At 42.8% G+C, this 18,533-nt stretch overlaps 1 protein-coding gene across 4 annotated transcripts in view; it reads right to left on the bottom strand.

Moving 5' to 3' along the window:
- The window catches only part of LOC127581603 (arf-GAP with SH3 domain, ANK repeat and PH domain-containing protein 2-like), an 87,085-nt gene that overhangs the window by 54,180 nt on the left and 14,372 nt on the right, over window positions 1–18,533 (bottom strand). For all 4 annotated transcript variants that reach the window (XM_052036101.1, XM_052036104.1, XM_052036102.1 and 1 more), the window contains exons 2-3: window positions 5,113–5,185; window positions 512–657 (exon numbers count right to left, since the gene is read on the bottom strand). In XM_052036101.1, coding sequence (XP_051892061.1) covers window positions 512–657; window positions 5,113–5,185 — 219 coding nt within the window. The remainder of the gene's footprint in view (window positions 1–511; window positions 658–5,112; window positions 5,186–18,533) is intronic.

An 18,533-nucleotide genomic window follows, 5' to 3' on the forward strand; every position in this document is an offset into this window, starting at 1 on the left:
TATGACGGACTCGACTGTTCTGTATGAAAGCGTGGCAAGACTGGCATGGCCAGCATTTAATTCCCAACCAGCATTATTAAAACAAATTATCTGCTCAAATCATGTTCCTGTCACCCCTGGAATCAATTTAAAAAGAACATTTCTTGCTTCTCCAAGACAAGAATATCTTATAACTTTGAACTGAGCATAGTATTCCAAAAATTGTCATCAAAACTCCATATGTTTGCAATAACATATTTACTCTTATTCTCTAACTCCCTTGTAAAGGAGACTAAATTTACCTTTCCAGTTACTTTCTACATGAGCAGGTTAGTTATTTACTATTCACATAAAGGACCTTCACTTATGAGTCTAACTTTAAAATATGCTTTTCCATAATTTCACTGTTTCCCCCCACATAATACTCCATCCTCTTGTCCCATAGAGCGCATGTGTTCTCTATGCTCTCCTCAATACATACCACACATTGGAAAAAAAAACAACTAAATTATAGTGACCACAGCAAGCTTACCAGATTCTTGAAGAGTGCAGTCACTTCACGTGTAAAAACACCCAGGTTCAGGAAGCCCGTAGACAACTCGTTCTTATTTTGAGATAAGTGGTGATTTCCAAAGCTCTCTAGAACTTCAATGTATTGTTCTTTATTTTCCACATGGGCTGGGCAACAACATGCAAAACAAAAAGGACCTCATTGGAAGGAGGTTCATGGGTCTGATGTAATATTCAGCACAGTCAAATAATGAAACAACCAGCAGAGTCACGAGGCCTCCAAGTTGGTCCACTTCACCACATACAGTGGAGCGAGGAGCCAGGTCATCCCTTCACCTCTGTGGTCCAGAACCACAAAGGCCAATTTGACATCACTAACACCTAACCCAGCTGGAATCAGAAGCAGGTTTATTATCACTGACACATCGTGAAATTTGTTGTTTTGCGGCAGCAGTACAGTGCAAGACATAAAAATTACTATAGATTACAAAAATAAATGAATAGTGCAAAAGAAGAATAACGAGGTGGCGTTCATGGACCATTCAGAAATCTGACGGCAAGAGGGGAAGAAGTGGTTCCTGAAGCGTTGAGTGTGGGTCTCCCCAATGGTAGTGACGCGAGGAGGGCATGTCCCGGATAGTGAGGGTCCTTAATGATGGACGCCGCCTTCTTGAGTCACCGTCTCTTGAAGATGTCCTCGATGGCAGGGAGGGTTGTGTCCGTGATGAATAGGAATATGAACTAAGTCAGCACAAGAGCAGAGATCAAATGTTCAGGCTGTCAGGCAAAGAGGTGCAGGCAAGGCAAGTAACATCACATTTATCAAATCGATCAAAGAGGAATTCATTGATAAACATTTCAATATGTAAATGGTGAATCCTTAAAGAAGTTAATTCAAAAAAAGAATTATCAATTAACAATACAGACACCCTGACACATCTTTGTTGTACAAAATAGGACATGGCCTCCTTGAAGTTGAGTTATGATTAAACTACAATTAGTGACTCAATGAGTTTGTTTGTCTCACATTTGATGAACACTACATTCACCACAGTAAGCACCGACTTCTTCCATCACTGGCATTCCATGAATGGAGCACGTACTGCTGCACTGTTGTAACTTGACAAGGCTTTAAGTGAACCTTGCACATCTCTAATCTACACCATCTAGGTAGGCAATGGCAGCCGGTACGTAGAACATCAAAACCTGCAAGCTCCATTCCAAGCCTCACATCATCCTAACTTGGAAATACGTTGCTGTTCCTTCATTGCCAACAGTTCAAAATTCTAAAACTCCCTACCCAAAATCACTGCGGAGAAGCTTCACCACATGAACTGCTGCTGCAGAAGTTTCTCAAGGGCAGTTGAAGTTGGTCAATTAATTATGGCGGTGCCAGTGACTCCCAAATGCCATGAATAATAATAATTAAAGAAAAATAACTAAATCCTTTGGTAGCATTCTTGCCACTGCATTGGAAGAGGAAGCCAAACCACATTCCCAGACTCCGAGGTTCTGAAGTAACCAAGACAGACACACTGATGCAGCACTGAGTTATTGGAAGTGCTAGTCATTTAAAGAAATGTCAAAATGAAATGCTTCCTGCTCATGATTGAAACAAATGCCAAAAAATAAAGAAAAAAAAAGCTACTTCAATTTATTATTACTCAGGCTTAAATACATTACTGCCCTCTAAATTATATTCATTGTACAGGAGCGCAAGGCATTTCTAATCAAGACATTTAATAAATGAAAAATGAAAAGCAAAAAAAAACAGATGCTGGAAATCTGAAATAAAACAGAAAATGCTGGAAACACACAGTAGGTCAGGCAGCATTTGTGGAAAGATAAACTGAGTCACATTCCAGGTCCAAGACCCTTCTGAAGAAAGGTTCCCAGCATTTTCTGTTTATAAACACAAGTTTGCCTGAAGTAAACTCTTTCTTAAAAAAAATTGCACCAAGACTTTATGTCCTCATGTCGACCTCTATCAGTTAATTCTGTCATAGATGATTTGCATCTCAACTACATTTACCAGATCTACATTCATAACCATTCAACAGATTCTTTGATGGGAAGGGACAGAGAGATGGTTAAAATTTCACAACCCTCTTGCATGGAAATTTGTTTGAGACATCATTCGTGAAGATCCCAACTTTGCCCAACACCCAGAGAAAACTTCCTCTATCCCTGCTATCAAATTCTTCAATCAATTCAGGCATCTCATTTAGATCACTCCTTAATCTTTTGTACACAAGAAAAACTCTGTCTATGCAACCTGTTTTGTGGTTAAGCTTTTCAATGGCACAACGGAGCAGCAATTAGTGCTGCTGCTACTGCACAGCTCCAGCGACTTGGGTTTGATCTTGAGCTCGGCTGCTGTCTGGGTGGAGATTGACAGTTTTCACTGCGATGGCACGGGATCCCCAGTACATTCCAGTTTCTTCCCACTTCCCAAAGATGTGCTAGTAGGTTACTGTGAATGACCCCTGGTGTAGGTGCATGGTAGGAGAACCAGGGGAGAGCTGATGGGCATTCAAGAGATAATACGTTACTGGGAAACAAGTGGGGAAATGGGACAGATAGGTATACTCTGAAAATTGGCATAGACCAGATGGGCTGAATGGTCTATGTGTGTGCAGTAAGATAAAATATGAAATATGGAGAATCCAGGTACAATTCTGGTGAATCTCCATTGAACTTCTCCAAAGTCTTTCAACCTTCCCAAGGTCTTCACAGACTAACCAGATTGGTTTGTAACCCACAAGCTTACAAACCAATATAATTTAACAGTCCAATTTGCATTTTTCTCCCTGCTTGAACTAGCCAAGCTAATTTTAGCATTTATAGTCATGTTCCATTAGGTTGCACATGACCCCATGCAAAGATCGTAGCTGCTCCTTGTCAAACACTGCAGTGGCATTTAGAATATACAGGAAGTTCTTTACTTCCTTCCTTCATGCTGTTCCGCTAGTGGCAGGAATTGCCGCCAATCACTAAAAATGAAGCCGATGATCTGCCCTGCGGTTACGATCACCATATGATGAAGATAAGAAATTATGATACTTGGGATCTGTTGCTACCACCAAGTGGGAGACCCATTATGTGCTGTAAAGGAGGCAGGGGTGGAGTGAGTGAAAACGAGTTGTGTTTCCTTCACTTTAACTCCTCCGAGGTCAGCCACCAGTAGGAAATGTGTCTAATCTCTCCAAGCAGCTGGAACTGAACTAATGAGATGCTAATCATCTGATCATTGGCAAGAATTATATTTGCACTGGTTTCCTAATGTAAAGGTTTTTCATCCAGTTGTTGCTCTTTTCCACTGCCACCCCTCCCCTTTGGCAGTCAAACCTTGGCTCCCTCCCAACCTCCGGAAATTTCCCTTGGCCCTTTTCCCTAAAATGCTGAATAACTAGGAAGTGTTTTGTTTTGATAGCACCTTGGAATTTCACATTATTAGAATCTCCACTTTTTTTTCCTTGAATCCAAATATCAATCTCCTGAAGCTGTTCAGTCAGTGATATAGGGTCATCAGTTTAACTGGAGACCTAAGGCTGTTCATTTCTTGTTGCAAATTTGTTAGGCCACAGATGATGCCATTACTATGGATGCCATTAGTACCACGTTATACAGGACTTCCCATAACTAAAAGATGTCTGCCCCACATGAACTGATACAGAATGCCAACTTCTGCACAAAACTATGCATAGGACAAGACTGGAAACATCTGGGACTGCTTGAAAGGGTGCAACCAGTGGACCAATTTACCCTAATGATCTGGAGGAATGCTGTGGAGACTGCAGCTAAAGACTCAAGTCAAGGACTCCTCTCAGAGTCCAAATTCTGGGCTTGGACTTGGGCAGGCATCTCATTAGCACTCATAGCAAATTTTATGAAGTTTTTAAGTTATAGGCACAACGAGCTGCAAGATTCTTTGGATTACCATCCCTGCCCATAACGGGATAATTTGCTTTATTAATTGATCAACAGACAAACATTGGGGTCAGTGATAATTCCTCTGCTCTTCGAGTAGCATCATGGAATCTTGTATGTTCACCAGAAAGGACAGCCAGGTTTAAGCTCTCATCTAAACGACGGCACTTCCAATAGTGTAATGCTTTCAGTACTGCTCTGGAAAGAGTCTACATTTTGTGCCTAGAATGGGACTTAAATCTACAAACTAGCAAAAGGATTAGCGATGAACCATGGTTACAGGTAATATCCATCTGGGAGAGGGTTTAAAGGTAAAGACTAAGGATCATCAACTATTGTTCTACTGAAGTCTAAAGATAACATCAGGAGTTGAATGAAGTTGCAGGCTGGACTGGTTGGCAAGAGTGGTGGAAAGGGTAAAGTGTATGCAGCCTGGAGGTCATTGTTAAAACACATTCACATTTAAAAGCTCAATAAAACAATAGATCAGGCAAGAAGGAATATTAATAATTTACATTCTCCTTTGCCTTTGGGATTTTTTTTAAATATAGAAGAAGCTCTTTCAGAGGCAATTTTCTATTCCTCCTTTTCTAGGAGAGGGAAGTATTTCCTTTCACAAAATAGTTATTGAGACAGTAATGAGAAAGCTATGTTCGGATTGTGATCCCATCATTATACCATCTTGGGACTTACCGAGTCCAGAGGAGTGAATGGCCTTAACCAACTTCTTCATCTTCAGTAAGATGGCCTGATCTGCCTCCAGTGACTACAAAGGAAATAAGAGCATTAACAGGCACAAACGTTTTCAACAGAATCACAGCAAGAAAAGCAGCAGAATGAGCTCCAAAATGCTACAATGAAGGAAGACCTCAAAACCAGACACAAATGAAAAAGAGTGAATTATTGCTAATGCACCATCTCAAAAAAGGTTAAAAAGTGTTCTCAAGATCTCCTCAAACAAACCCCCTTTATCAGCACAATCTGAAGGGTCAGAATGTCTTGCTAGTGTTTCAGTGATAAGAATTCGACAGTCTAACCAAACTCTGCACAGTCTGATCAGAACTTTGTGCGTCTTGTACCCTTATTAGTTCACACTTTGACAATTGCATCTGTCTGCTGCCTGACAGAGACAAAACCAGAGATTTCACAACATCTTTCAGCTACATCTGGTGTGACCTTGCTTAATTTTACTCACTGATATGAAATTTCCTCCAGAAGTCAGATCTTCCAACTTGAATATTTCATGTGACTTTATCCTTGACTTATCAATTCCATCCCAAATTCTTTTCTTTAGATTCAAATTGAACCTCAAGTTGGCACTGTCAATTAATCTATCGCTCTTCTATCCAAGAATTAGAAATATTGGCCATCAATGCCAACGGCAAAATCAGAGCCAGAGTGTCAGCATTTACCACTATTTCCCTGTGAAACTACCTTCAAGGATTCCGTGCAAGAATAGCTCATGACATAAACCCCAAAGTTGCTGTGAAAGATTCAACACAACCACAGACTGTGGTGTCACAATCTTCTCCAGCACAATATTGAGAAAACTGAACTGACAAAAAGCTTAAATATTCACAAACTACTCTGCCAGTAACATATTCTAAAATTTCATGCCTTGTAGCAAAGAGCTAGGAGTTTTCTTTGGCCGATAAACACCAAGTACTGCTTAGCAACCCCACTTGTGTTTTTCCTCAAATCAATATTGCAAAATATAACAGAATTTTATTTTGAATTTGCTATTTTTGTGTCATTTTGAACAATGTTCCGAACTATATTTTGAAGTGTAAACCTTTTAAAAAGTTAGTTCAAAGTTACCCCTTTGAGTTAATGTCCCAGTATGATTTCAGAGTTTTTCCACTGTCGCTGGTTGCTTAGCCAGCACTGATGTCATTATTACTGGCTACCATTAATGCCCTAGGATTGATGTTGGACAACGACAGAGGTCATAAAATAGGAAGCTCATTCCTTAGAAAGCAGTAAATGTCAGTGGAGACAGAACCCACACAGGGTCTCGACCCAAAATGTCAACAGTCCATTTCCCTCCATTGATGCTGCCTGACCCACTGAGTTCCTCCAGCATCTCACGTGTTGATGTAGTAAATCTCAGAGCGCAGCTTTCTTCAAAGTCAGTGACAACTCATTTCTATTGAATTATTTTTATGGATTGTAAGTGTCATTGACAAGGTGAGGATTTGTTGTCCTTGAGAGATTGTGGTCAACTAACGTTCTTGAGTTACTGCAATCCCTGGGTGGTGACACCTACCATACTCTCCAGAATTGAGACCACAATACAATGAAGGAGAGCAATATTTTTCCAAGGCTAGAATTGTGCCCAACCTGGAGGGCTTTTGTAAGCAATGGCATTTCTATGCAGTTGATATTTCCAGGTGCTGATGCTCAGAGGTTTAGAAGATGCTAAGTAGCACTGGCACATTTCTGCACTGCATATTGCAGATGGTACAAACTGTATTCATAGCATAGTAGTTGCAGAAGGGAGTGAATGTTTAGGGTGATGGATGGAGACAGAACCATGCATATCTTTTTGTTCTGGATGGCGTTAAGCTTCTTGGGTATCCCCTTGAGCTGCACTTAATCAAGTTGAGAGTAATTCATCACACTGGTAACATATCTGGTAGATGAAAATAAGAATGTTTGGATCACCAAGCTCTGATCTGCCTCAAGGTACAAATGTTACATGCTGCTTAAATCTGTGCCCAAACATTGTGGAGAGTTGTGAATGAAATTGAACATTGTATAGTCACAGGAGAACATCTTTGCTTCCAAACTATTGATGGAAGGAACGTTATTGATGAAGTAGTTGAAGGTGACCGAGACTAGAACACTGCCGCAAAAAACTCTTGTCGTAATGTCCTGGAGCCAATGACTGGCCTCAAACTACAACCATCATTTATGCCAGGTACGGCTTTATAAGATAAGACGAGACATCTTTATTAGTCACATGTACATTGAAACACACAATGCATCTTTTGCAGAGAGTGTTCTGGGGGCAGCCCACAAGTGTCACCACGCTTCCAGCACCAACATAGCATGCCCACAACTTCCTAACTTGTATGTCTTTGGAATGTGGGAGGAAACCAGAGCACCTGGAGGAAACCCATGCAGACACAGGGAGAACGTACAAACTCCTTACAGACAGTAGCCGGAATTGAACCAGAGTCGCAGGCGCTGTAAAGCGTTATGCTAACCGCTACACTAACGTGCCTGCCCATGAAGCTTTATACCCTTGCTTCCCACTGACCAGGATTGACTGAAGCTCCATCCCTTATTCCCCAAACAATGCCTTGACATCAAGGGCAATCCTCATGAAGTGAATTATATTAGCTGAAGATTGACTTTTGGGACAGCTGAGGACCAGAACTGATCATTCATTCAGCCCTACTGGCCGAAGATACTTATTTATTATTTTGCCTGGTTAAATGAAATAAACAAGAATCACAAAAATTCAAGCATGAAAGGCCTAGCTCCAACTTTAACATTAGCTTCTACTTTTCTGGAGGGCTTTTCCATGTCTTGACTGAACCACAGTTGCACCTATACTTTAGCATTCTCAGTATTAACATAACTTTTCAGCCACCCTGTTTGTTGCAAAAGTCAGCAGCTTTCAATTAAGGACATAAAATGCACCTGCTCCCTAACCAGTTTCTCCAACCAATTCATACCGAGGGGCTGACCAAAAGTTCACCCAAGCCTTGGCATCAAACCTGTAAACCACCTGGCCTTGTCTGCACTTGTCAGTCAACAAGCAGAAGCTGGGGTAAATGTGCAGTTCTCCAATTATCAAATGTAAACAAAGAGTGCTTTAACCTTCATCACCACATCTATGTCACCAGATTTCCCCCAAATTCTTCCAAGTTGACCATTTCCAACAAAAATTAGTTTTGTAAAACTTTTTTGAATTTTAAATGGCTTCTCGATAGTGACTTCTAAGTTCCTATGCTTCCCACTTCTTATTGCTTGTGAAAGCTAAACCAGAAATTAAATCCCCTAAAAAAGGGAACAAAATGCAACAGAAAAAGGTAGTGCCACACAATGGGGACCAGACTACTGCTCTCACATATCCCTACCCCACCTGCCCAAGTGCACCTCTCGCCCTGCCCCATCCTTGCCTTTGCCCTCAAAAGGTCGGGAGAATGGACAGTTGCTGATGAATGTACACTGTTTAGTATCATTTGCAACTCCTCTCTGCATGCATCAAGAGCTGATCTAGGCCACACTCCTCTCGAACAAGAGCTGATCTAGGCCACACTCCTCTCGAACAAGAGCTGATCTAGGCCACATTTGGACACAATACTTTCTGCATTAACCTTCAGACCATACAGTTCATGGGTAATGATTATTTCCAACTTGAGGTAGGCTTCCAATTGGCATTGCAATCACCAATCCCGTACTACCAAAGCTGGAGAAACCAAATACAAATACCGTGCCTACTGAGCAGATCAGAGGTGAGGTATCCTCACTTTCTGCCACCTATGCTTTTCCATCTTCAAGGTACAAGTCAATGTGATGTGATGTACAAATCCATTTGCCTGGATAAGTGCAGTTCCAACTACACTCAAGAAGCTCTACATAATCCAGGACCCAGCACCATGGTGATGACATTTATTCCCTCCACCACTGACAAACCAGAGCTACAATCTACAAAGTGAACCCTTGCAACTGGCCAAGCTTCTTTGACAGAATCCTCCATTAACAGAATGGGCAGGAGACACAAGGATACAGACACCAAGTCTCACACCATGCTGACAACAATGCATTACTCTTTCTTCATGAACACTGGAAATCCATACTATGGGGAAAACTTCAGCACAATGACTACTGTGGTTCAAAGCATTAGCTTATCACCACCCTCAAGGGAAGTAAATTCTGGTCTTGCCAGTGATGCCTACATTATGTAAATGAATACTAATGAGTACCTTTGGCCACCCAGTCTCCCTGTTCTAGAAGGTTCCACCTCTCAGACCCAGCCCTAATGTGTAATGTGAGTAGATTGGGAGGTCTTTACACTTCAATTATTCCCCACCCAATGAGGAGAGGAAAATTTCACCCAGGGTTCATTCTCCTGATCAAAATCCAGCAACCCCCTCTGTCATTTAAGGGTGAGGCAAAGAGACTGGATAAATATTCACTTTCTAAATTAGTGTTTGAACAGGGCCAGGTTGTGAAGATGCCAGAGGTGGCTACAAGAATTTATGGATGGTATTGAGTCAGTCAATGCATTCAGCAGCAAAAAAGGGAAGAAAACTTAAATAATAAATAGCAGCGAAAAAAAAGAAGAAAATTGAAATAATAAATAGGCAAACTAACATTCCCCTATTGTTTACAGTGTGTAGATAAAGAATTACTGGCAACAGCTTACTGGATCAACTTGGAGCCCATCCAGACTTGTACAGCAACAATACAGAGCCTGCTTTGTCACACAGTCATTTTGAGTTCAAAAAGGCACTTGTTCTTAAGCATAAACTACGACCATTTTAATCTCCACACCCCCTCCCCCTCACCACACCTTATGACATGGCAGGGTGCAGTTTCAGACAAGCAAGCAGCCCCAGAGCCTTGCTTATGTACCAATTTTTGATGTGCAAAATCATTTGATTGAAGCACTGATGGGCTCTGATAGTTAGACTTTATTTACCCTGTTTCCACCAACAGAAGTGGCATGGTGGCCGGTGGTCTATAATTGAAGGACACATACAAGGATTTTTATTTAATAAATACAAACTGTGGTTTGAATGCACTGCCCGAAAAGGAAGGTGGAGCCAGTATATGTAGTGAATTTCAGAAGAGAATCGATTAGTCACTTAAAGATTTGCAGGAGCACTGGTATAGAGCAGAGTGGGGCTGATCAGATGCCCTCAGAGCTGGCACAGACAGGCCAAATGGCCTTCTCCTGCGCAGTACCATCCCATAAAGATTTAACTAAGATTTCATAGCTGAACTGTGTACTGGGCTTCCCACACCACCCAAAGTGCACTCACACATCACCATGGTTACCACATAGCAAATTAGAAACAGAAACCCTTACCAACTACACCCCTCCCACAGTTTGGGGCAGATAAGAGCATTTCCAACACCTGGGCAGTGATTGGGGTGGTAAAACTTGTGTGGGGGGTGTGCTGTCAATACAGGCAATGCCACATCTGGCAGCTATTGCCTAAAGCAGAGTAGTTTCAGCTGGAAGAGCTTTTGCTGCATTCCCTCTGCTCTCTCTTCAGGCAATCGTTAACTTATTCAGATGGATAATTAAATCCCAAAAGCAGCACACACCAGGGCAACAGCTCAGTAGGTTTTTAAATATTGAAAGTGTTCAGGCACACGACATCCACGATACAAAAGGAGGAAAGGTAGAAGAGCAGTAAATGTTACTGGACTGCAATCTAGAGGCCTGGACAAATTCCACCAGGGCAGCTGAGCATTTAGATTCAGTTAAATCAAACAATTCATTAATGGAAAATTGGTGCCAGGAGACCATGAAACAAATGGATTATTTCAAGTATCTATCGGTTTACTAGCGTCCTTTAGGGAAGAAAATATGCCGCCGTCACACAATCCAGGCTGTGTGCATCTCCCCAGCAATGTGACCAATTCCTAATGAGCAAGCCACTCAATTCAAAGGCAATCAGAAGTGGACTATAAGCACTGGGTTCACTCGTGATGAAAAGGTCCTGTGACAAAAAACCCTGGTTGGACCAGACCTGTGCAATCCCCATGACCTCAGTAACCTTTCACAGCTCTGTAGATTGAATGGAGCTGGGCTCATCCCATGTAATGGAACAGTTCACCTGCACCAACTCGGCCTCTGCAAGGTCTTGCCCTGGGCTATCTGATGACTCACACACTGTCAAAGGCCTTGTCAACTATTTCTAAGTGTCACTGATTATCAGAGACACGTTAAAAACAATTGAAATAGATTTAATTAAACATAGTTAAAAACAATTTAACATATAGATTTTTAATTTAAAAAAATCTTTCCATCCAGGTCAGCAACCCCATTAAAACTATTGGAGCATACGGTCTTACTTTTAAGGGAGTCGCTTGGATTGAGGATGAGACTCCCACTCTGGTTTTGTGGACTATGAGATATAGGAGCAGAATTAGGCCATTCGGCCCATCAGGTCTTCTCCGCCATTCAATCATGGCTGATTGTTTTTTCAACCCCATTCTCCTCCCTCCTCCCCATGACTCTTAACCCTTTTACCAATCAAGAACCTATCAATCTCTGCCTTAAGTATACCCAATGACATGGCCTCCACAGCCCTCTGTGGCAACGAATTCCACAGATTTACCCCCCTCTGGCTGAAGAAATTCCTCCTTATTCAGAGGCTGTGCCCGCAGATCCTACACTCTCCTGCTAATGGAGACATCCTCTCCACGTCCAGTCTATCTAGGCCTTTCAGTATTCAAAGAGACCAATGTGGGAACCATAGACAGCCGAGGAGGTCTGACAGGTGGCTGGGTAGCTTGTGAGGTGCTGTTCTCCTTTCACTATCTATGCTGGCTCTGTATGCCCCTGATGAATGGACTCAAGGCTCTCAGTGCCCTTCTGAATTGTCCTTCTCCACTTTGAGTGGTTTTAGGTCAGGGATTCCCAAGAGCGAGTGGGAAAGTTACAACTTTTGAAAGAGGCTTTCAGCACATACTTAAAACGTTTCCTCTGTTTGCCTGGTAATCTCTTCCCACGTTTAGAATAAAGTGAAAAGCCAGTGGCCAGAGTGGTGCTTAGGGATCTGATGCAAAGGGTGACGGATGCCACGATTGGTCAGACAACAGCCTGGGAGATCAGATGTACAGCATCTGACCTCCAACGCACCTCACCCTTCTGCGCGGCCATGCTTAGACACAGAAGTCAGAAGCACGCTGATCTGTGAAAATCACCTCAGGTTTCTTCTGTACTGCTGGCCAAAAGTTTCAGACCAACACCTCCCACTCAAGAACATTGTATTTACAAGTTCAAAGTCAAATAAACCTGTCCCAGGCCTTCCCTGTCCTCAGTTGCTTTAAGGCAGTACAATGGGAGCAAATTTATTAAAAACACCCAAAGCACTCTGACACCACTTACTCCTTCTGCCACTATGAAGACAACACTGAGCCCATACAGAACTTCTGTGATATACATCTGCTATGAGAATTATACCCCAAGGTATTTCCAACTTAGTAATAAAAAAAGACTGTTGCTTGATTCTGGCAATGTTCCAAAGGCTTTAAACTATAGGCAGCAGTACCTCCAGCATGATTATTCTCAACACTGGTGCACCACAAGGCTGCATCCTCAGCCCTCTACTCTTCTCCCTATATACTCATGACTGTGTGGCCAGATTCTGCTCTAACTCCATCTACAAGTTTGCAGATGATACCACCATAATAGGCCAGATCTTAAATAACGATGAGTTGGGGTACAGGAAGAAGATAGAGAGCTTAGTGACATGGTGTCATGACAACAACCTCTCCCTCAATGTCAACAAAACTAAAGAGCTGGTCATTGACTTCAGGAAAGGGGGTAGTGTACATGCACCTGTCCACATCAGCGGTGCTGAGGTCGAGAGCTTCAAGTTCTTAGGAGTGAACATCACCAATCACCTGTCCTGGTCAAATCACAAATGCCATGGCCAAGAAAGCTCACTAGTGCCTCTACTTCCTCAGGAGGCTAAAGAAATTCAGTATGTCCCCTTTGACACTCACCAACTTTTACCGATGCACCATAGAAAGCATCCTATCTGGATGCATCACAGCTTGGTATGGCAACTGCTCTGCCCAGGACCGCAAGAAACTGCAGAGAGTTGTGGACACAGCCCAGCGCATCACGGAAACCAGCCTCCCCTCCATGAACTCTGTCTATACCTCTCACTGCCTTGGCAAAGAAGCCAGCATAATCAAAGACCCCACCCACCTGGGTCATTCTCTCTTCTCTCCTCTTCCATCAGGCAGAAGATACAGGAGCCAGAGGGCACATACCACCAGACTTAAGGACAACTTCTATCCCACTGTGACAAGACTATTGAACGGTTCCCTTATACGATGAGATGGACTATGACCTCACGATCTACCTTATCGTGACCTTGCACCTTATTGTCTACCTGCAATGCACTTCCTCTGTAGCTGTGACACTTTACTCTGTACTGTTATTGTTTTTACCTGTACTACCTCAATGCACTCTGTACTAACTCAATGTATCTGCACTGTGTAATGAATTGACCTGTACGATCAATATGCAAGATTAGCTTTTCACTGTACCTCGGTACAAGTGACAATAATAAACCAATACCAACACCAACTAATGAAGGGCTTTTGGAAATGTAGTCACTGCTGTAATGGGGGAAAACACACCAGCCAATTCACACAGAATAAGCTTCCACACAGAAGAGCAGATAATTTACTTTCAGTGCTGTTGGTTCTGAAGTGAATATTGACCAAGAGTCCAGCATTTACACGTCTTGTGCCTCCACTTATCACCCTCCAGCCTCGTCTCTACCTTCAGCCTCCCCTCCCTGATTCCTCCCCCCTCTTGTCTGTTTCCACCTATCACCCCCACCAGCCTGTCTCCCATCTCCACCCCTTTTAATAAATTTACTGTACTAAAACTACACTTTACTGAAGCTTTCATGATGTTCCAAGCTACTTCACAGCCAATCAAGTGCTTTTGAAGAGCAGTCACTTTTGTCATGGACAGCCAATTCACACCCAGCAAGGTCAAAAAGTTTGTAAATAACCAAATAATCTAGAACAAAAAAAAGACAAACTGCTGGAGTAACTCAGCAGGTCAGGCAGCATCCACTGAGGAAAATGAACAGTCGGTGTTTTGGTCTGTCTAGAGTCCAGATGAACGGCCTCAACCTGAAATTCTGCTGAATTCCTCCAGCAGTTTGTTTTTTCCTCCAGATTCCAGCATCTGCAGTCTCTTGGTCAAATCGAATAATCTATTTTGATAATCATGATTGAGGGATGAATATTGGGCAAAACTCTGGCCTTGGGTCTTATTAAATCTGAGGCCATAAATAGAGCCCCTGCTTTAATGTTTCACTTCAACAATGCAGCTCTCCCTCAGCATGGGAGTTTTATATCCCCCTGAACCCAAAAGCTTTTGAGCCATGGCTAGCACAAGCCCTTCAGGAGGAGAAATTAAAAAAAAACAAGGGGATGCATTGTTAAAATTGGAGCTAGATTGTTCAAGGAAATTTGCAAACGTTTTCCCCACAAAATCTAAACCACTCTTTCCACGGATGCTGGGTGGAGAATGGAACTTTCCAGACCAAGATCAATAGATTTCTTTTGCTCAGCAAGAAATGTCAAGAAATTATGGTGAATGAAGTTTAACCATGATCTAATTGACCAGCAGCATAGGCTAGGAGGAAATGAGGCCTTCTTTAGATGCTCCTTCAGTATCTAAACCAAGAGAACTGCAGCAAAATCTCATTCGACAATGTAGTCAAATAGTAAGGTTTCAGGAAGAGGTGCAGCAAGTTAGATATTACCAGACTTGGGAGTTCAAAGCTTACATATCAAAGGTGAATGAGTTGTTGATAAACACTCCACCATTAGCAGCATGCATTCAGCTGCCTTGACCTTCTCTGTATCATAACTTTCTATGATTTCAGAGGTTAAGGCCAATTGGCATGCTGGAAATAAAATACTAATTTGAGTCAGAGTCACACAGTATGGAAACAGGTCCATGCCAACCTAGATGCCTGGTTATGTTAACCCCATTTCCCTGCATTTGGCCCACATCTCTCTATTGCTTTTCTGTCCACGTACCTGCCCAAGTGTTTTTAAACACTCATTGTACCTACCTCCTCTGCCAACTTGTTCCATATACCCACCACTCTCTATGTGAAAATCCTGCCCCTCAGATCTCCTTTAAACATTTCTCCTCTCGCCTTAAACCTATGCCCTCTAGTTTTAAGGTAAGATACCTTTATTAGTCACGTATACATCGAAACACACAGTGAAATGCATTTTTTTTTTGCGCAGAGTGTTCTAGGGACAGCCTGCAAGTGTCGTCACATTTCTGGCCCCAACACAGCAATGCCCACAACTTCCTAACCCGCACATCTTTGGAATGTCGGAGGAAACCAGAGCACCCAGAGGAAACCCACGCAGACATGGGGAGAACGTACAAACTCCTTACAGACAGCAGCCGGAATTGAACCTGGGTCGCTGGAGCTGTAATAAAGTTATGCTAACCACTACACTACCGTGCCTTCCCCTGCACAAGTATCTAGAAAAAGACAGACGATCTACTCTAACTATTTGGCCGTATACCACTTCCCAGCTCTTGTGCCATAAGCTACAAGGTTATTGTCTGTCACATTAAATACTCAAACTATTTTTAACACTGATTTTCTGCCTCTATCCTTGCACGAAAATATATACTCATCTCCAATTCTGTTTTCCCAACCTGAGCAAGGCCAATCTATACCCAATTTAAGCACTTAGAATATTTTTTACGCCCAAACCAAATCTGTTGCATTAAATAACTAAGCTCTAAAAGGCCAATGCAAAAGGTTGTTGGTGGGTGACAAGGAAAACCTAGTTTTCCTCCATCACCTACCCCTCCATCCTCAAAACAACCCCTGCAGTGCTCCAATAGCAAATTAGAAAATGAACAGATGCTTCAATGCCCAACTGGATGCCTCTACCATGAGTCACTTTCTTTTGCTAGGTACAAGTGTCAAGAAATACTGGAATGGCTCATTACTCTGAGTATTTGCTCCTCCCATCTCTCAAGATAACCAGTAAACAAAAGTTCAATCAAAACACATTAAATTTGTTGCTAGGATTGCTGGCGGCAGTGACATGGAGATTGATTGTTAATTCCTGGAGTCACCAGGACAATTCTGGAAAGTCAGCAACCTCAGCACAGGTAGTTTGGAAAAATACATAGGCAAGTATAACTCTGAATCAAGACGTCCCAATAAGTAGAGGAAGGGAACATCCACCAGATATGTGGGAGACAAGGGGAGTTCAAAGGAGATGCACTAGATGTGTTTCAAACCAGTAACTTTACTTTTAGTATTCATTTTGGGCAGAGTCAAGTCAACCCCATCCCCAAGCAGATGAATGTGCAGCACACAAAGCCAGACAGCCAATGGTGCAAGCTTCAGTTCCACCCAGTATTGCAGGACTTCTCCATTGCCAATTCCTTCTCAAAGTTGTTAATGAATCTGCTTCCACCATCCTTTCAATCAGAACTTTCCATATCAAAACTGAAATATAACTGTCCCTTCATCACGTCCCCTAGCCTTTTAGCTGATTATTCATACTGGTACAAATTCTTAATAACTGAAGTCAAGTCCGGTTTATTGTCATGTTACTGAGACGTGGCTGACGTCAGGAGAGGAGTGGATATTGAATATTCCTGGTTTCGGTGTTTTAAGAGGGATAGGGAAGGGGGAAGAAGAGGAGGAGGGGTGGTGATACTGGTCAGGGACACTGTTACGGCTGTGGAAAAGATGGATGTTGTAGAAGGATCATCTCTAGAGTCCGTATGGGTGGAATTAAGGAACAAGAAAGGAGCAGTTACTCTACTAGGAGTATTCTATAGGCCCCCCCGGTAGCAGCAGAGATATAGAGGAGCAGATTGGCAGGCAGTGTTTGGAGAGAAGCAAAAATAACAGGGTTGTTATAATGGGAGACTTCAACTTCCTAAATATAGACTGGAACCTGCTTAGTGCCAAAGGTTTAGATGGGACGGAATTTGTTAAATGTGTCCAGGAGGGATTCCTGACGCAGTATGTTGACAGGCCGACTAGAGGGAATGCCATGTTAGATCTAGTTTTAGGAAATGAACTGGGACAGGTGAAGGATCTATTGGTGGGTGAGCATTTGGGGGACAGTGACCATTGCTCCATAACCTTTAAAATTGTCATGGACAGGGACAGGTGCTGAGAGGACAAGAGGTTTTTCAATTGGGGAAGGGCGAACTACGAGGCAAAAAGGAGAGAACTTGGGAGTGTAAATTGGGATGTCCTTTTTGAAGGAAAATGTACCATGGAGATGTGGTCGATGTTCAGGGATCTTATGCAGGATGTTAGGGATAAATATGTCCCTGTGAGGCAGAGAAGGAATGGCAGGGTGAAGGAACCGTGGGTGACGAGAGAGGTGGAACGACTTGTTAGGGAGAAGAAGGTAGCATACGTGAGGTATAAGCAGCAAGGTTCAGACAGGGCCCGTGAGGAATATAGGGTAACAAGGAAGGAACTTAAGAAAGGGCTGAGGAGAGCTAGAAGGGGACATGAAAAGGCTTTGGCTAGTAAGGTTAAGGAAAATCCCAAGGCCTTTTTCAAGTACGTGAAGGGTAGGAGGATGGCTAGGGTAAAGGTAGGTCCGATTAAGGACAAAAGTGGGAGAATTTGCCTGGAGGCTGCGGAAGTGGGAGAAGTTCTCAATGAATACTTCTCTTCGGTATTCACCAGGGAGAGGGGTCTTGATGACGTGGAAGAGAGTGCTGGTAGGGGTAATGTTCTCAAGGTTATAGATATCAAGAGAGAGGATGTGTTGAAGTTGTTAAATAATATTAAGACAGATAAACCTCCGGGGACTGACAGGATTTTCCCCAGGCTGCTTCGAGAGGCTAGGGAGGAGATTGTTGAACCACTGGTAAGGATCTTTGAGTCCTTGTTGTCTACGTGGATCGTGCCTGAGGATTGGAGGGTCGCGAATGTTGTCCCCTTGTTCAAAAAAGGTAATAGGGATAGGCCAGGGAATTATAGACTGGTGAGTCTCACGTCTGTGGTGGGTAAGCTGTTAGAAAGGATTCTAAGGGATAGGATTTATGAACACCTTGAGAATCATGGACTGATTAGGGACAGCCAGCATGGCTTTGTGAAGGGAAGATCTTGCCTCACAAGCCTGATAGAGTTCTTTGAGGAGGTGACCAGGAAGATTGATGAGGGCAGTGCGGTGGATGTGGTTTACATGGATTTTAGTAAGGCATTTGATAAGGTTCCTCATGGTAAGCTTCTTCAGAAGGTCAGAGGCCAAGGGATCCAAGGAAGCTTGGCTGTGTGGATTAGGAATTGGCTTGCATGTAGAAAGCAGAGGGTTGTGGTGAAAGGAGTGCCCTTGGATTGGAAGGCAGTGACTAGTGGTGTCCCATA

Source organism: Pristis pectinata, chromosome 22 (assembly GCF_009764475.1).
Source record: "Pristis pectinata isolate sPriPec2 chromosome 22, sPriPec2.1.pri, whole genome shotgun sequence".
Taxonomy (NCBI): Eukaryota; Metazoa; Chordata; class Chondrichthyes; order Rhinopristiformes; family Pristidae; genus Pristis; species Pristis pectinata.